The sequence below is a fragment of the Sminthopsis crassicaudata genome, chromosome 3 (assembly GCF_048593235.1).
Source record: "Sminthopsis crassicaudata isolate SCR6 chromosome 3, ASM4859323v1, whole genome shotgun sequence".
Taxonomy (NCBI): Eukaryota; Metazoa; Chordata; class Mammalia; order Dasyuromorphia; family Dasyuridae; genus Sminthopsis; species Sminthopsis crassicaudata.
Window position 1 is genome coordinate 447,042,915 of NC_133619.1, and position 20,720 is coordinate 447,063,634.

General features: G+C 33.3%; 1 protein-coding gene across 1 annotated transcript in view; it reads left to right on the plus strand.

Moving 5' to 3' along the window:
• Nucleotides 1-20,720, plus strand: part of LOC141562902 (sodium channel protein type 9 subunit alpha-like) — a 157,053-nt gene that overhangs the window by 103,735 nt on the left and 32,598 nt on the right. The window contains 6 exon segments of the mRNA XM_074303210.1: nucleotides 3,189-3,362; nucleotides 3,757-4,110; nucleotides 6,681-7,145; nucleotides 10,666-10,774; nucleotides 15,069-15,223; nucleotides 16,367-16,540. Of these exon segments, the coding sequence (XP_074159311.1) occupies nucleotides 3,189-3,362; nucleotides 3,757-4,110; nucleotides 6,681-7,145; nucleotides 10,666-10,774; nucleotides 15,069-15,223; nucleotides 16,367-16,540 (1,431 nt within the window).

Here is a 20,720-nt window from a genome sequence, read left to right on the forward strand (position 1 = left end):
TAACTTGAGATCAATTCATATTTTTCTTGAATTTAGGAAGTTTGACTTTGTTATCTTCTGATTGTGTGTTTTGATATTCCATGTCTCCATAGTAGTTTTCCATGATCAGAATTTTTTTCTGTTGTTTGCTCATTTTTCTCAATCTATTACTTGGCTTTTAACTCTTTGTTAAAGTAAGGCTCTGCTTCACAAAGAAAGGGTGCATTATCCCAAACTTAAGAGGTTTTATGCAGCTGTTTTCTGAAATAATACTAGGGATCTATAAGTTTCTGTTTCTTCCAAAGTGGTATGATCAAGGACAGGTGTATTTGTTACTCTCTTGGCCTATCCTTTTGTCTGTGAGTGATCACAGGCACTCTTTTCTTCCCTAGAATTTTGAGCCTAGCTCCACTATGGTTGCAAGCTCTGAGTTTCAAGTTCTCACCCTGAGATTAATACCCAGTATTGTAATCCAGATTCAGATATGGCCAAAGCAACATAGTCCTGCCATAGTGCTATCAAAGAGACCCGTGGAACATCTTTCTGATTAGTTGTTCAACCCTCTTACAGTTTGTGGGCTGAGAGTTCTGGAAGCAGCTACTATTACTGGTGCTGATTCAGTGGCTTCCAAAATCTTCCTTTTTTGGGTGGGCCAAGACTATATTGATGTCTTCTCCACTGTCACTTCAGTGCAACAGACCTTTACTGTTCACCTTCTAGATTGTCATTGGCTTCTGTGAGCTGAGAGGTCTAGAAACTACCACTGCTGTCATGTATTCAGTTGCTCTTAAGCCTCTTCCTGGTTTACTGGGGTTTGGTTTACAATGGAACAGTCTGTGCTGGACTATATTCCCTCTCCCTCTGGTATAACAGACTTTTCCTGCTAACCATGTAAGTAATGTTGGGCTGGAAAATTGTTTTACTTTGTCTTTTTTGACTTCTGCTGCTCTAGAATTTTTAGAGTCATTATTTAAAGAAGTTTCAAGAGATTTGGAGAAAAGTATAAGTGATTTCTTCTCTTTTTAAGTTTTTAAACACCGGATCTAAAGTTATATTATATAGCAGCAGTCACCAAAACCATTTGGTATAGGCTAAGAAATAGACTAGTTGATCAGTGGAACAGATTAGGTAAAAAGGACAAAAAGGGTACATCTATAGCAATCTAGTCTTTGATAAACCCAAAGATACCAACATTAGGGATAAAAATTCATTATTTGAAAAAAAAAACTGTTGGGAAAACTGGAAATTAGTATGGCAGAAATTAGATATGGATCCAAACTTAACACCATATACCAAGATAAGATCAAAATGGGTCCATAATTTAGGCATAAAGAATGAGATCATAAATAGATTAGAGGAACAGAAAATAGTCTACCTCTCAGACCTGTGGAGGAGGAAGGAATTTATGGCCAGAGGAGAACTAGAGATCATTATTGATCACAAAATAGAAGATTTTGATTACATCAAACTAAAAAGTTTCTGTACTAACAATACTAATGAAAACAAGATTAGAAGGGAAGTAACAAATTAGGAAAATATTTTTATAGTTAAAGGTTCTGATAAAGGTCTTATTTCCAAAATATATAGAGAACTGACCCTAATTTATAAGAAATCAAACCATTCTCCAATTGATAAATGGTCAAAGGATATGAACAGACAATTCTCAGATGATGAAATTGAAATTATATCCACTCATATGAAGAGTGTTCCAAATCACTACTGATCAGAGAAATGCAAATTAAGACAACTCTGAGATACCACTACACACCTGTCAGATTGGCTAAGATGACAGGAACAAATAATGATGAATGTTGGAGAGGATGTGGGAAAACTGGGACACTAATACATTGTTGGTGGAGTTGTGAAAGAATCCAACCATTCTGGAGAGCAATTTGGAACTATGCCCAAAAAGTTATCAAACTGTGCATACCCTTTGATCCAGCATTGCTGCTATTGGGCTTATATCCCAAGGAAATACTAAAGAAGGGAAAGGGACCTGTATGTGCCAAAATGTTTGTGGCAGCTCTTTTCGTTGTAGCTAGAAACTGGAAGATGAATGGATGTCCATCAATTGGAGAATGGTTGGGTAAATTATGGTATATGAAGGTTATGGAATATTACTGCTCTGTAAGAAATGACCAGAAGGACAAATACAGAAAGGTTTGGAAAGATTTACATCAACTGATGCTGAGTGAAATGAATAGAACCAGAAGATTGCATTCTGTATGAAGATGTATTCTGATGGAAGTGGATATCTTCAACATAAAGAAGATCCAACTCACTTCCAGTTGATCAATGATGGACAGAAACAACTACACCCAGAGAAGGAACACTTGGAAGTGAATGTAAATTGTTAGCACTACTGTCTATCTACCCAGGTTACTTATACCTTCGGAATATAATACTTAACGTGCAACAAGAAAATTGGATTTATGCACATATATTGTATCTAGGTTATACTGTAACACATGTAAAGTGTATGGGATTGCCTGTCATCTAGGGGAGGGAATAAAGGGAGGGAAGGGATAATTTGGAAAAATGATTATAAGGGATAGTGTTATTAAAAAATTTACTCATGCATATATACTGTCAAAAATGTTATAATAAAGTAACTTTGTTTTAAATTAAAAAAAAGTTTTTAAACAACTTGAGCTGTTTAAGAAAACAACTCCTTAGACATTAGAATAAAGCAAATAGAGCAAGAGGCAACAAAAGATAACTGAAGAAAATCACACATTAAAAAATAAAACAGAACAAATGGAAGCTAATGACTTTGAGAGATAATAAGAATCAGTCAAACAAACGAGAAAGAATGAAAAAAGTGGAAGAAAATGTTAAAAGAGGATTGACATGCTCTTAAATCCTCTGTGTATATACATATACCCACATACACATTGTGGATGTTACAAATTTGGATGTTGAAATCCACAAATTTCAACAAATATTGTTATAATATGAGGAAATATAATTAATGTGATGCAGCATAGGATTAAGTTTTAGACTTGTCAATTTGTGAGTATAAGGAACTCCTGAAGAAGGTCATATCTTCTGACAATGCCAATTAACACCTTCTCTGCATCTAATACCCTTAAATAGTAGCTTTGATTTCTGAAAAATAAAATAATAACATTATTCAAGCAGGGCATGTCAGAGATAAAAAAAATAAATTTCAGGTCTTTGTTTCTAAAATAGCTTTTATTTTTGTTTAGGTCTTTACTGTGATCTACACAGTTGAAATGTTTTTGAAGATAATTGCTCTACATCCATATAATTATTTTAAAAGAGATTGGAACATATTGGATAGTTTTATTGTTTTACTTGCTTTGGCAGAGCTATATATAACAAAGATTCATGGTTTATCATTTCTCAGATCATTCAGATTGGTAAGTACAAACCAAACCAATTTTAAATTTTACATATGTTAGTCATTATGGAATTGGTTGTTACTAATAAACCTCATGGCATCTCTGAGTTATGAACACAAGTCAAGAAATTAGAATCCAGTGTACTAATTTAAGGCTCAGGGGTCAAGATTGGAGGCAGGAATGAAAGCACCAAATAGGTGCAGACACTCATGTTCCAAAAAAACCAAAGGTCTAGAACTCACTAATCAATCTAGAAATGATAAAAAAAGTTGGTTTCAATGGGTTTTATTAAAAAGGATAGAATCTTGGATTTATCTAATCTATAGAATCTGAGAAATTTAATTTTAAAGAATTAAAAGAGTAGCAATTATCCTTGATTATAAAATTATATTTCTTCTGCTTCCTTTTTTAGCTCCGTGTTTTCAAAGTGGCAAAATATTGGTCAACATGTCAAAGGATGTTAAAAATGATTGCTTATTCTGTGGAAGTATTTATAGGCTTATTCTTGGTAGTGTTTATCACCTTATTCATTTTTGCGGTGGTTGGTATGCAGCTATTTGGTGAAAGCTACAAACAACATTTCTTCAAAAGTGTTGACCATCCACTTTTACGTTGGCACATGCATGACTTCCTCCATGCCTTCTTGATGATGTTTCGAGTACTTTGTGGTGAATGGATAGAGCCTATGTGGGACTGTATGGCTATAGCAAGCGAAAGCAAATGCCTTGTCTTTTTTGTGATGATGGTTATTATTGGAAAAATTCTGGTATGTATTCAGAAGTGTTCAAATACTAAACAAAAAAAGCTAAACTTTAATAATTTTTTATGGTTTTGAGCTAAAGGCATTTACATTATTTTAATCCTATGTAAACTCATAGCTGTCATTACATAATTTTGAGACAAAACTATTAATTTTTCTAGTCATTATGTTGTAGGATTTTCAATTTAGCATACATTTATTAATCATTGTGTGCTAGATACTGGGAATAAAGACTCAAAACTACACATAACCTAGCTTTAAAGTGGTTTAAATCCTACTGAGAAGGATAAAACATACACAAAGAGAAGAAAATCAAAGATAATAGGAATGAGAGGTAACATAACTGGAGATCTTTAGAAGAATTTTCCTATAGAAAGTGAGCTTGAGATGAACCTTGATTCATGAAGCTAATGATTTTAAGATATAAGCATAAGCAGAGAGTAATTTGTAAATGTTTTTTGTAAGGGCCTAGAGATGGGAGATGAAATGTCAAGTTTGGAAAACAACCATTTTCTTGAAGAAGAGAGGTAATATAAAATAAATATGAAAGCAAATGTAAAAGTCATATTATGAAAGATTTAAATACTATAGTTAAGTATTTATATTTTATTGTAGAGTTAAGAGACAGCCACTGAAGATTTTTGAAAATGTGAGTGGCATGAACAGACCTATGTGTCATGAGTATTATTTGGACAGTTATGTGAAGAATCAATTAAAAAGCTGGAAGCAGAGAAAATAGGAGACTGTTGTATAAGTGAGGCAATGAGAACCAAATGAGAAATTGTAGTTATTTGAGAAAAGAGATGTTGTGAAGTTTTTAAAGATATTATAGAGGTAGAATCTACAACATTTGTAAAATAATAAATGAAAAATTACAAAAGGTAGTATTGGCAACTACAAGATATGGCAAATGAAGGAAAGGAAGAGAGATTAATTATAAGGCTACTGAAATAAACAATTTTTGAGCTGATGAGGTATTTAACTAGGGTGTAGACCATGTGAGTAGAAAGTAGGTAATATATCTCCATTGTTAAAGAGGTAGAATGGACAAGAAATGACAACAGATTGTATATGTGATGACTATTAACCACTTTCATCTCTTGTGTAGCCTCCCTTCTAGTGTTTTGTAATACTGTTCTCTCATGGTTCTTTCATTTTGACCATACCTTCTCTTTTTACTTTAAAAAATAGCTTTTTCCAGATAAAAGAAAAAAATTAGTTTTCAACATCCATATTTGTAAAATCTTAGATTCCAAATTTTTCTCCCTCTTTCCCTCTCACCCCCTCCCATAGACTGCAAGCAATCTAAGATAGGTTTAAACATGTGCAATTGTTCTAAACATATTTCCATATTCAACAGCTGCATAAGAAAAATCAAATCAAAAGGGGAGGAACCCAAGAAAGAAAAAAAGAAAACAAATAACAATAACAAAGTGAAAATACTATACTTTTATACACATTCAGTCTCCATAGTTCTCTCGCTGGATGTGGCTTTTTTCATCATAAATCTATTGGAATTGCCATGAATCACTTAATTGTTGAAAAGTCCATCATAGTTGATGATCACATAATCTTGTTGTTGCTTTGTATAAAGGAGGTAAAATTATTTCACGTCATGAAACACAAAAGATCTGTTAGAGTTGAAAGGAAATAAGGGAGAGGGAAAGAAGAGAGAGAGGGAAAGAAATCTCATTGGATTTGTCTTAAACGGAGAATAAAATACACATTTATTTTTGTATAGAAATTTGTCTCACCCTATAGGGAGTAATAGAAGAGAAAGCAGAAGAAGAAGGGGAAGAGAATAGGAAAGGAGGGGCTGAAGAAAATGAAAAGCAGATTGAGAGAGATAGTGGTTAGAAGAAAGAAAAGAGAGAACACATGCAAGTGGATTCTATCTTCTCAGTTAAATGTGAAGTGTGAAGAAAGTAGTGAGTTAGAAAGAATATGTTGTTGAATATGTGGATCAAAAATGCCTGGTAACTACGACCTCAAGAGTTCTACTAAATTCAGAACCAATTTCTTTGTCCTATTAAAATAAGTAGGGTGGCCTAAGAAAAGATGCAGCTGGGGTTTTACTTGGATTGGTTTAGGAAGTTAAAATTATACATTATAATTGAAAAGTACCTTAGAAGCCTAACCAAATATTCTTACTCAAAGAAAGGTTAAGTTGTTGTTGTTGTTGTTGTTATTGTTTTTCCCTATAGATTCACACAGCTAGTAATTATCTGAAGTGGGATTTGACCCTTAGTCTTCTTGATTCCAAACCCAACCTCCTATTACTACACCTGATCTGGTACCTGAGCCTCTGGTTCCGAGCAAGATTATTATTGCTTATGACTTTGCTTCTATGAATTTGTTTCTTGAGTGTTCTACACACATATATAGTATGTTTAAAGTGTGTGTTCATGTGTGTATTCCCGTGAAGAGAAAGAGTACATTTGCTTTTACTGCATTTATTTTATCTGTACTTCATCTGAAATGCACATTTAAAAGAGCTTATTACTAAGGCTTTTTTTTTTTCAAAACACAAGAGATGCAGTTCTAATACAAGCTCCTTTTTCTAATTCCTCATTTAGTTACTTATCCTGTTTGTGGCTTTGTTGAGCTCATTTAGTTCAGAGAACTTTGCAGCAATCCAAGTGAGCTCTGAATCCAATAATCTGCAACTTGCAATGGCAAAGATTCAAAAAGGCTTACATTATGCAAAACGAACTTTACTTGACCTCATTGCAAAAGGGTTTTCTGAGAAGACGATTTCAAATTACATGAAAGGAAAGGAAAATTTAAATATGAAGAAGAATGTCACATCCAACCATACAGTTAATGACATGAACAAAAATTTCCAGAATTATGAAAATAGAATTGATAGTATTGGAATCAGCTTGGAGAAATATGTCAGAAGCAAAAGTGATTCTTCTTCACTTATTCCTAATCCTAGTTTCTCAGGACCAGCACCAATTGCTTTTACAGAATCTGATCTTGAAAATGTCTATTCCACCAAAGAATTTAAAAATGAATTGGACACTGAAAGTAGCAAAGAGGTAAGAAACATTACATGCAATGTTTTAATATTATATTTTTGATATAGGGTTGATGTGATTTAGGTCTTTAAGAATAAAAAGACTTTTTAATATCAGAAAATTACATGTACTATAGCCTATGTGATAATAAATATTTACATTATTAGTATTCATCAAAAGAAAAACTAATGGCTCACAACTCCGATTTCCTCAGTTTAGGAATCTTCCAGGGAAGGAACTCCTTCAAGAAATACAGATTGGCAACAGTTTAGCAGCTAATAACCTTAGAGAGATATCCCTAGAGATTGTTGAATGATTTGCCCTGGGTCATATAAGTAGTCTGTATAAGGATAGAATTTGAACATGTTAAATGTTGCCTTTTTTTCCTTTATTTTTAATGGAACTCTGACAAGATTATAAATTCTGTGATTCTTTATGTCAATAATGTTTTACATGCCAAAAAAACTATCATCTAAGGATAACTTTAAAATGTCAAGCCATTCTCAACTTAAAGGAAAGCTTCAAGTGGTATTTGGCTCTCAAGCCAATTCCTACTTTAAATAATCGCTAATAACACATACATATGAAAAACATATTCAGTCTCAAAAGGGATTCATACTTTCATGATATGTATTATATTAGAGCTAAATAAAAACAAAAACAACAATGTTAAGTGTGCATGAAAATCCATAAACTCCTTATAATAATTCATAGATTTCTAGTCATCCATGTCCCAAGATGGGGAACCACAACTAATTTTTAAATGCTATTTTGGATGCAGAAAACTAAATTACAGTTTTGATTTTTATCGGGTTTTGTATGTATGATTTTTGGGGAATCATTTAATCTCCTATTTATTATGAGTCTTCAATTATGATATTGCAGTGTCTTAGTTTGGGACCTATTGTTGGTCAAGCAATGACAGACAGAGTATTTTGGGTTTAAAGCATGATCCTTAAAAAAAAAAGAAATCTAACATATAAACCAAAAGACATCTTGTGAGGTCCTCTTTGAAAATAAAGGATAATAGCAATGTACTTTCTACTTTTTTTATAAAAGTGGGGGACAAAGAATGTTGTATTCTATATTTCCCTAGAATTAAAAAAAACCGCACTCAAAATATGATCTGACCAGGGAAGAGTATACTAGTATTATTTTCTCTCATTTCCTTCATTTACTCATATTGTTTCCATTCTTCTAAAATCATCTAAAAATTTCACATGAATTGTTGTCTAGCCACAATTCCCTGTTTTGGACCTGGTTTTATTGTTCAAAACATAAATTTAGGATTTGACATTCTTTTATATAATCTACCTATTATTCTCAATAAAATTAAATTTGTATACTGCCTTTCACTTAACATGTTGGCAATCCTTCCCACTTTCATGTCATCTGTTACTTCGATGCCATTAAATGCCTTTTTCTAATTTACTAAGAAAAGAAATGGTAACAGGGTACTATGATGTGATCCTCATTCAGTTTCCACTATCCTCTCTTTGTGTGCAGATGGTTTTCTTCATCATATAACCATTGACACTGGCCTAAATCATCTAATTGTTGATGAGAGCAATGTCCATCAGAATTGATCATCATATAATCTTGCTGTTGTCATGTATGATGAAATCCTAGTTCTGCTCATTTCACTTATGATCAGTTCATTTAAGTCTTTTCAAGCCTCTCTGAAATCCAAGCTTATAATTTCTTATAGAACAATAATATAACATAACACTCATATACCATAATTTATTCACCCACTCTCTAACTGATTGGCATCCACTCAGTTTCCAGTTTATTTCCACTACAAAAAGGGATACAACAAATATTTTTGCACATGAATCCACTTTGTTTTGCTAGTATCAAATCATGTTACTTATCATGAAGAACACTTCTATTTACTTGTTCTTCAAATTCTGTTGACCCGTTTTATCTGGAATTTACTTCTTGCCTCTAATTCCTCAACTCAGCATCCATCTTTAAACAACTTTATCTGTCTGGCCAGTTTGACGCTTCTTAGCCCTTTTTTATTGGAAACTTTTTATCTCAGTTCAGAAAACTACATTATAGAAAATACTTAATCTGTGGCAAGACCTGTTACTTACTTTTTATTTTTATTTTTTTTTATTTTTTTTTTTTTTACCTGAGGCTGGGATTAAGCAATTTGCCCAGGGTCACACAGGTAGGAAGTGTTAAGTGTCTGAGATCAGATTTGAACTGGGGTCCTCCTGAATTCAAGGCTGGTGCTCTATCCACTGTGCCACCTAGCTGCCCCCAGACCTGTTACTTGCTGTGTTCCATAAACAAATATAGAATGAGCATAACACAGGATATTTTTTCTTCCTATTTTCTTTTTTTTTTTTTTTTGGATTTTTTTCTTCCAACTATAGGATAAGAATTTCCCATCCTCTCTACTTATTCAAAAATATGGCATGAACTATTTTAGGACCTAGAAAATAGGTACCACTTGCTTTAGAAATTAGAAATTCTGTGTGAATAAATGTTGACATGTAGAGGTCTTTGGAGAGACTCAGAGTAGCTTCTAACCCTTCCTCCCAGATCATTCTTGAGATATAATTCTAATTTCAATCACTATAGGCCATTTCTAGTTAGTTCTAACCCTAGGTACTCTGTGTATAAATTCTCTATTGGGATTCATTCCTGGCAAAACTAATTCTAACATGCATTTGTCCATTTCTAAATTGTATGATGGTTATTTGACGGCCCATCTCAAATCTCCTTAATGTATTATAAACTTCTCCATAGCATATAGTCTTATATGTCTTTGTATCTTCTTAACCCCCTAAAAGAATAACTTGAACATAGTAAGTCCTTAATAGATTACATTTAATAAAATTGAATTAGCATCAAGATGATTCTTCTTTTCTAATTGAAGCTCAAGGTTCTATCATATGTGTCTTCCCACAAAGCCAAATTGCAGTCATATTTCAAAAATCATAGCATTAATCTCCACTTATATTTCTGTCATCAAATAATACACTTGTTCAAAGGAAAAAAAACTTAATTAAACAATATAGCAAAACAAGCAGCAACAAGAATCCCTCCATTTATCTGGATTTTCTCATCACAACAAGTGAGTAGAAGCCTTCTCATTTAAATTAAATCTGTTTTTTGAATTTCTGTTATTCTCCCAAAGCTACAACTCCCTAGAGTCTTTCTACTGTTAATTAAAGCTTGAAATTTTCTTTGTTGTTGTTGTTGTTGTTGTTTTGATATTCTTATCATACTTCATGGTCTATGTGAATCATGACCTTGGAGCAAGACACTAAAAGGTGAAATTGGTGATGATTCAATTCAAAACCAAATCCAGTACACAGGTATGTGTGGGAAAAAAAATAACTGTTAATATACCTATAAGGTTTATTTTATATTAGCCATAATATGTAGGTCTATACTTTTATTCTACCCTTTTATATGATATTTAACCTAAAATTCTTCCTTTAATAAAAAAATGACATTGAAATAAGCTCTAGTCATTTAGAAAATGAAAACTTTCTTTTTCTTGGGGAATGGGCATGGTTTTTAGAGCTTCAACCAAAATAGTTCCTTTGAAGATAGCATGGCTCCCATCCTTGCATCTGGGGAAGGAGAAAAACCTCTGAAATCAGATGAACCAGGTGCCTGTTTTACATATGGTAAGTAAAACATCGATTACCACAGTTTGTATTTAATGCTATTGTTTTGAATTTTAAATCATTGATTACTATATCAGTATCATGAATATTTAAGTTATATCACAGTGCCCTAAACACAATGAATAAATATCTTTAAGTGAAAATAAAAAAAATAGCAAAGAAAATTTAAAATTTTGTCATAAAAACAATTAAACAATTAACCTGGGCAAGAGGAGGTAACCTAAGAAGCATCAGACTATGTGAAATATCTAGATAGATTATTTTTAAAAATCGAGTGAAACTACCCAGACTTATTAGAATAAGAATTCAAAGTGAAAATAGAATCCATTAGTGAGTTTCTGAAAGAAACCCCAAAATTAAAAGTTTTCATTCTTGCTTATTTATTCCATAGAAATTCATAGATTTAATTATGACACATTTGTGTAATTATCCAAGTACTGAGAGGATTCCATCATGTTAATGGTACTACATACTAGATAATTGGATAATAGAAGTATTGTAATTACAACATATTACATAGATATCATTACTTATAATGGTTCAATATTGCCATTACCTGGGTTCATGGCAGTGTGTCATGTATTCAAAATGAGTTGGTTCAATTTCCCAATTTATAGTTAAGATCCAACCAACAGCAGTATTGCTGCAATTTGATGTAACTTGTATTATGCAAAAATCCAATTCTCAGACTATTTTATAGAAGATAAGCTTTAAAAAATTATTATGTCCTTATTAAGAGAAAGTAAATTTAAGTCAAGTGAATTGTGAAAGGTTTTTGAAATTCCATAAAAGCTGAATAAAATGCTTTATTTGTCAATGTGGATAAATTATTTATTTTTAGTGACCAACTATTAATCCTTGTTCCATGAAAAATACAAATTTCTTATTGGGACTCCTTAAAAATTCACATGATTTCCTCTTAAATTTTAATGAAACTAGCTTTTCCTTAAAATTCAGTTGGGTATCTGAGCACTCCATATCAATAAAAGAAAAAAATCCTTCTCAGGTGATTACTGTAGTCATTATTTTCAAACTTTAACCTCAAAAGAAAGTTTACTTTTCTCATTTAGGGATTGGGCTTTGTTTTTTCTTCTCTTGATTATAAAAGTAATGAATATGCTTTTCACTCTCAATATGAATGAAAACAAGTTAAAAATTAAAGCAAGTTATAAAAATTGTTTAAAAAATAACAAGCGATCTTCTTGTATGATAGTTATATGCAAAATAGAAGTGCCTTATACAGGATTTTTGTTTTTTTTATGTTGAATAGCTATTAATGCTAAGAACTAAGTTCTCATTCCCTCCCTCCTTTCCTCTCCTCTTCTTCCCCACCCTCCATCTCTCTGTCTCTCATTCATAGGGTTTTCTGACTACAAGCCCAGAATTTTCACTGTACTACATAGCTGCCTCATCTGGCATTTAGAAACTTAATAAATACTTCTTCCCTTCATTCCCCCACAACCACCTCAATCTCACTAAACTAAAAACCTTTGGAGCCTCATTTCTTCCTTATCTTTCCTTCTTCATTTTACCTTCCTCCTTCCTTTTCTTTCCTTCTTATCACTCTCTATATCTCTCCCTTTCTTTGCTCTTCCTTCTTTCCTTCCTTCCTTTCCATATTGACCTTAGCTTTAACACTCCCATTTATTTAATTATATATTGTTTAGAAAGTACTCTTTTCACAATAATCTCTGAAGCAAGGAATGTAAAATCATAGAACCTAGTTCCCAGAGTTGGGAGGAACCTTTGTCATTTAGTTCCACCAAAACTTGACTGAGAATTCCCTCCTTAGTATAACTGACAAATGGTCAGATACTCATTTTTATGAAAAACCTTCATTGACACAGAGATAAGTGACCCCAGAAACAGACTATTCTGTTTTTAGATAGCCGTAATTTTTCTAAGTATCATGGAATGAATGCCACTATAATTAAAATCTTTAAAAAGTGGATATAATCAAAACTCACATTGTATATTAAACTCACTCTTCTCATCTAGACATACCACTGCTCTGAAGTTCACTTACTTATTTTAATATAATCACCTTAACAGATATTTCCAGAGAGAGACCTTGATTGTTACTTTCAAATTCTTCCAGAGTTCTGAGGCTGACCTTGCTCAGGGAAAATGCATTCCCTCTATTCATTATATTAACTCTTTAGCACCATTCCAATATGTTTCTATCTATAGTCATTCATAATTCCATGTGTATGTGTGTGTGTGTGTTTATCTTCAGACTTTTTTACTTGATAGAAAAGAAGCAATGCTATTAGAAATACTGATATAGTAAGACAAATGCACAAATGACAAAATAAACCAAAATGCACCTACAAATAAGATTCTAAATTCCCAGGAATGCATTGAATATCTATTGGTGAAGAATTGGCCTACACAAGCAGAAATTTGGCAGGAAAGCACCTAAGGATAAAAAAAAAATCCTCTATTTAAGATAACTTGCCAGTCCAAACTATTAGTGTCAGTGTTATAAGTATAGTTAGAAAGATTTTTATGTCATATCAATGCTTCTCTGCTCATTGTTTGACTAACCAGTCTTGGGATGAAAAAAATAGCTTCTCTTCTTGACTTGCACATAGAATTTAGGATACTTTTCAATTAACCATTGCTGACAAAAGTGTTCTCTTTAAGGTAAAAAACTGAAAAGCTCATCTAACTGGCTATCTTTGACTTGCAAATTGTCCTAGCTAATTATTCATTTACCTGGATGTTGTGTTGTCCTGTCAGATTGCAATCACAGCTACACAATTCAGGTCAGGATATCAAACATTTACTAAACTCCATTGTGCTTTTATTTCACATGCCTAAAGTGACAGGATAGAGCAATAAGCTCTAATAGGAAGCTTATTCTTTAAGTTTTTCTAAGTGGAGTTTAAGAATACCCTATAAAAATGATTTGGTCTTACTCCTTTTATAGGACAATTTTTGATGACTGAATGGTACTTAAAATCTTAATACTCTCATAATCAGGGCTCAAGGCCTTTTCCTTATGCTGGTATGGAACTCCAGACACTTCCACACTTTGTGTGGCTTAAAGCCTTTCTGTTCCTTTGTCATGTTTTGTGAGATCACCTCTTATTAAGCTCTGCCTAAGAGTGTTGTCAGCTAGATGGCATAGCTGATAGAGTGCCAGGCTAGCATCAGGAAGACTCATGCTCCTGTTTAAATCTGGCCTCAGATACTTACTAGCTATGTGATCCTAGGTAAGTCACGAATCCTATTTGCCTCTATTTCCTTCTCTGGAAAAGATGGAGAAGAAAGTCGCAAATCACTTCAGTATCTTTGCCAAGAAAATCCCAAATGATGTCACAAAAAGTCTGATACAACTAAAGCAAGTCAACAACAAAACTCTTCCCATAGAAGAGACTTTAAGGCTTCTGCTTTGCTGAGATTGGTTTGAAGCTCCTTTCCTATTATTATAATTATCTGTCCTTATGTGTATACTTCAGGATTTCTGCATGAGTACCACTGTTCTTCTATGTAGTCCTGGACTCAGTAATAGAATTTACAAGTGGTTCTCTCCATTAACTTAAAAAAACCCATAAAACAAATATTTTTGGAGCTTAATGAACTGTTTGTGGGATATTTTGTTGTCTTTTTGAAAATTTATTACTTATTTTAATATATAATAATATAATATTAATATACACACATATTTTAATATACGTTTTAACATATATTATTTTAACATAATCATTGTGGGAGAGAAAAATAGAAAATGGAAAAACCATGGGGAGAGAAAGAAAAACAGAAAAAAAGAAGTGAATATAGAATGGGTTTATTTACATTTAGTATTTATAGTTCTTTTTTCTGGATGTAGATGGCATTTTCTGTCCAAAGTTTGTTGAAATTGTCTTGGATTACTGAACCATTGAGAAGAATAAAGTCTTTCATAGTTGATATTGTATATTCTTGCTGTTATTGTATACAATGTATTCCTGGTTCTGCTTGTTTCGCTCACCATCAATTTCCAGGCCTTTCTAAAATCAGCTTATCATTTTTATAGAGCAATAATATTCTGTTACCTTCATATACCAAAATGTATTCAGCTATTCCTCAATAATGGCCATTCACTTATTTTTCAGTTCTTTACTACCACACAAAGAGCTGTTACAAGCATTTTTACACATGTGGTTCCTTTTCTTGTACTAGTCATCATAAAGATAGCAGGTGACAATTTGAAAAATAACTATTGAGATTAAAGAAGCTTGCCTAAAAAAGAGTCATTTAATCCACCAATTTATATTTGGTATTTCATTACAATTTTTGCTTTTAATAGGTTGCATAAGAAGGTTCCCTTACTGTGAGGCCAATGTGAAATCTAGAAAAGGAAAGATTTGGTGGAATATGAGGAAAACCTGTTATCGGACAGTAAAACATGGGTGCTTTGAAATTTCCATAGTTCTCATAATCTGGCTCAGCTCTGTTGCTTTGGTAAGTGAAATAGCAAGCAAGGATGACACTGATGGGAAATTATTTTCTTACTTTCTCATATCCTTCCTTAACACCCACTCTAACTCCAGAGTAGAGGAGGTAAAGAAGCAATAGTTTATTAAGTATTTATTATGTGTCAGTAATTATGCTAAATGCTTTATAAATATTATCTCATTTTATCCTTATACCAACCTTGGAAGGTAGATGCTAGTATTATCCCCATTTTAAGACTGAGTAAACTGAGATAGATAGAAATCAAGTGACTTGCTTAGAGTCATACAGCCAATAACCATCTGCATTCAAATTTGAACTCATCTTCCTGACTAGCTGACTTTAGCCTCAGTGTTCTATCCACTATTTTACCTAAGGTAGAACCTCAACTCCTACTTTATGAAAATTAGCAAGGCTATGAACTATAAGTTTCCTCTCCTCTTTCCTTTTTTTTCCAATTTTGGGGAAAAGGAGGTTTCTTTTTTCCAAAGACATTCTATTTATGGACTTGATTCCCTCTCTTCTGGAAGCTCATTCCCCTTTCTTTCTCCCATATTGTTTTATGTACTGTACTTTCTTATAGAGGCAGTTAGATGGCATAATGGATAGAGCTCTAAGCCTGGAATCAGAAATCCCTGAGTTCAAATCTAGTCACTTGCTAACTGTTTAATCCTCAGCAATTCACTTTGCTCAGACTACCTACCTCATCTATAAAATGGAGGTGATCATAATATCTTTATCACAGAATTACTGTAAAGATCAAATAAGCTAAACAATGTCTGATAACTAACATGCAGTAGATGTTTAATAAATGCTTGTTTACTCCAATTTTTCTCTCCCTTCTTCCTCTGTTATTGACAAATATAATTATTGTTTGTTGAGGCACAATTAATTGAACAGTATTTTATTGATCCATGTATACCCTTTTTGACTGAGCCTCTGGTGAACCAGAGGATAAAATTATAAAATGACTAGCTCAGGGTATTAGTTGTCTTTTAAGCCAATTCTGAACTAAGAGACTTATATGGTTGATTGAACACACAATTTTAACCTCATTCTCAACATGTTTTAACAAGAAATCATTTCCTTTTATCCTCTCATTATAAATCAAAGCCTGTACCCGCATTAATCAATTGCTTTATTTGTACACAGATTTTTGAAGATATATACATCGAGAAGAGAAAGACTATCAAGATTATTCTAGAATATGGTGACATGATCTTCACTTATATCTTCATTTTAGAGATGCTTTTAAAGTGGATGGCTTATGGATACAAAACATATTTTAGTAACATCTGGTGCTGGCTGGAATTCTTGGTTGTTAATGTATGTATGTTTAATAAGATTCTTAAAAGATCATTCACCTCCTTATAATTTTATCAATTAATCACTATTTATGAAAAGCTTACTATATGCCAGGTATCACAATGATTACTATAAATATAAAGGAATGAAATGATCCCTGTCTTCAAGCAGCTTCCATTTTATTAGAAGTAGATGATATCAATATGTATAAATAAATATAAAGCCAGTTTGGTAATGTGGGGTATTAGACATTGGAACAAACAAGAAAGTCTTTATGTCTAAGTTTTTTTTTTTGTTTTTAAAGGAACACATGATGTGAAGAACAAATGTGAAGTAGGAATGAATTGTAGTTATGGGAAATGGCAAATATAAAGACACAGATAAGAAATAGACTATCATGTATGAAGAGCAAGAAGGTTTGTTCATCTAGATCACAAAGTACAGAAAAGGAAATTATTTTTCTATAATAGGGTTGGAAAATGAGTTTGTCACCTTGTTTTGATGGTCATCAACAGCTAAATAGTAAAGCTTATCTTTGATCCTAGATACTCGGGAGAAAAATTAGGGATCAATGTCCAAATTGTGTTTATCAACATAGAGATCATAATTAAACATATAGTTGCTTATATAGTTAATAAATTAAAGAGTATTAAAATGAATAGAAGGTAGTCTGAGAGCTTTGAAATACCCTCACATTATATGACATGGAAAGAGTAGCTGGAAAAGGATGATGAGAAGTAGTTTTCAAGCAGGTAGAAAGATATCTGAAAGATAGAGAGAACATAGTCACAGAAAAAAGATGGGGAGAGGGGAGAAGAGAAAGAGGAAGATGAGAGAAGAAAATTCCCAAGATGGTAGAGAGTAGACTGTACATTGCCTGAAATCTTCCCAGATTTCATCAAAATCAAAACTAAATTAAGCTTCTGAATGGATTTTGAAGTGACAGAACTCACAAAGATTTGGAGTGAAGTGATTTTCCAGCTTAAGATATCAGGAAGGACTTCAAAAAAGTTCTTTCAATTAGATAGAGGTGAACATGGCCAAGTACAGGTATGGTATAGGGAGGCCCAGTGAAGGGAGGCCTGGCATGGGGAATTTAGCTTGAGGCTCTCATCCAAAATGCAGCATTGTTGGCTACTTTGTCCTGGTTTGGAAAGCCAAAAAATTAGCAGACCAACTGTGAGACCTCCTTCCACTGTACCTGAAAAAGGCAAACCAAGAGGCTGTGAACCTCAGCATTACAGGCTGGATGTGGCCAGGACAACCTGGTACAATGGAAAAACCTGCATTACCACTGGCTCCAATACAGTCAATGGGAAGCCCTTGTCACATTTCAGAGGAAGCTCGTAACAATCCACTCTGTGCCGTAAGAGCAGACCTCAACCTTTAAAACTAGATAAAAAAGGTGTGGAGCCAAGATGGAGGAGAGGACACAGGCATATATCCAAATTCTTCCTTGCCCTCAGACTACTTTTTTTATGAAATGGCCTCAGAATTAGTGCTTGACTGAAAAAAACCCATGAACATTGGAAATAAAACACATTACCAACAGAAGATATCCTCGAAATTTGCCAGAAAAGGGCTGTTTTTACTTGCAGGTGGGGACAATTACATCTAGCACATACCTCAGGCAGGCAGCAGGAGCACCAAAGGCAGGTAATGCTGAACAGACCAGAGAGAGGAGGGGTGTGGGCTCAGCCAGCAGAAAATTTGGGGGGGGAGAACTTTACCATAGTGTGAGTTGCTTTGCTCTGGCAGCAAGCCAGTAGATCAGCAGAGAAGCTATAAACACAGGGAGTAAAGACTTCAATCCTGCCTAGGGTCTCTCAGGACCTGGCCACACCCACCCAGCACTCAGAGTGACTCAACACACTCTCAGAGTCTCAGAGCTCAAGCATTGTGCAGGCAGTACAGTCATTGCTGTTATGTTGCTGCTTCACTGCTATTTCCTGTAGTCTGTAGAGGAAGTTTTGTAATATCATACTGCCCAAAAAGCAGACTGCATTTGCTTTTTTGTTTGTTTGTTTGTTTTATTTATTTATTGTCAAAATGAGTAAAAAGTTAAAGCAAGCTCTAACTATAGATAACTTCTATATGGATAGATAGCAGACTTCAGACCCTGCAAAGACTAAAAACAGATTGTTTCTAGATGAAACTCCCAAAGAGGGATATGATCTGGTCTCCACCACATAAGGCTCTCATAGAAGAAATTTAAAAGGCTCTTACAAGAGAACTAGGAAAAAAATGGGGAAAGGAAAGGGAAGATTGGCAAGAGGGTCTGGATAAGTCATTCCACTCATTAAAAGATAGAGTGGATAAAGAAATCAAATCCCTGAAAAACAGAATTAGTGAATTGGAAAAGGTAAGCAATTCCAAGGAAAACAGAATTGTGAATTGGAAAAAGAAAATAGATCTCTCAAAAATAAAATTGGCAAAATGGAAAGAAATTCCATAGGACAAAATAATTCATTTAAAAACTCAATTGGGCAATCACAAAAATAAATTTAAAAAGTAAATGAAGAAAATAATCATTAAAAATCAGAATTGAACAAATGGAAATGAATGACTTGAGGAGACACCAAGAATCAGTCAAACAAAACTTTAATACATACAGGCCTCTGTGTGTATTAGTGTTGGTGTTATTGTTGTTGTTTTGCTTGTTTACATTGCTAGGCAGAAGATAGTGTTGTAATATTGTACGAAAATAGCATTATCACAGTTTTTAGTTAGACTGGTTGTTGTTCAGTCATATTCAACTCTTCGTGACTTCATTTGGAGTTTTCTTGGCAAAGGTACATTAATGGTTTGGCATTTGCTTCTCCAGCTTACTTTACAGATGAATTACCCAGGGTCACACAACTATTAAGTGTCTGATTTTGAATTTCAACTCAGGAAGATGTCTTATGACTACACTCTATACTCTATTCACTCTACCACTAAGCTGCCTAGTGTAACTAATAAGGGATTGTAAGATTAACAGATGAGAAGATTATTTGGTGACTGGTAATTTGGTGATGTGTGATGTTTTGGATATTTGGAAAATCATAGATGGTGTTTTTAGTCTCCTATCAAAGAGTTTAAAAGTACCACAGTGATGGTTTTTCTCTGGGGCCTACTGTTAAACTTCCATCCCATTTTTTTTCATCCATGCAACTCTCATTCAGACTACTGCCACAAGAACACTGGAAGCTCAAGCAGAAATAAACTTAACTGATGGCAGATATAGGCTCTCTAGAAATTTTCCAGGTATCTCTCTTTTTCCCAGTGCAGGTAAAATATATTCTATTTAGCAAGATAATTAAAGATCATAAAATTTAAAGATGTTATTGTTCAGTCTTTATGACCGGATTTGGTGTTTTCTTGCCAAAGATAGTGGAACAGTTTGCCATTTCCTTCTCCAATTCATTTTACAAAAGAAATTGAAAAAAAAAAACAGAATTGTAACATTCAGCATCACACAGCTGGTAGGTGTCTAAGGATATTCCTGAATTCAGAAAAGAATCTTTCTGATTCCAGACCTTGCATTTTATCCACAGCACCACTGAATTGCCCAATGTAAGGTTATTATAATACTATGGTTATAAATTGAATCATAAAGAAGATATTGAAAATAGCCAGATTTAAAGTTAGATGTTTCTAAGTCTGCCAGGTGAGCAGTTAATCACCCCAAAGACAAATTTATTTCCTTACGTTTATGTCTGTTATTTTAATTCCAAAGAGGTTCAACCTTACAAGTTCATTAAAATTCTACTCTTTGTGGGTAGAGAAAAGAGATGGTGCAGAATGTCTTCTTTATTTGTGGGAGTATGTATGTGTGAATTTCCTTTACAGTGAATTCAGAAATCTACCTGATAATCATCATTCTACACTTTTATTTTGGCTTTTCTCATGTTGGAGCATAATGAGGAAGAAGGAATAGCTTTTGTAAAACAATATCTGCTATCCTGAATAAATAGACTGAACTGACTTTTGCATTGTAAACATCCCCTTTATTTAAAAATAATCATTTCACTTGAATTTGACAGGATCACTTATCAACTTCTTTTGATAATTTCATGTAAATGAACTTCTTGCCCCTTAACCTTTTTATTTCCTTTGAGCACTGACTGGAATCGTTGTGTTGCCTTAACTTAGTACTGAATATTACTTGGCAGTGACTTCCTCTTTCCCTCTTAACATTAAGACCTTTGGGTCATACTGG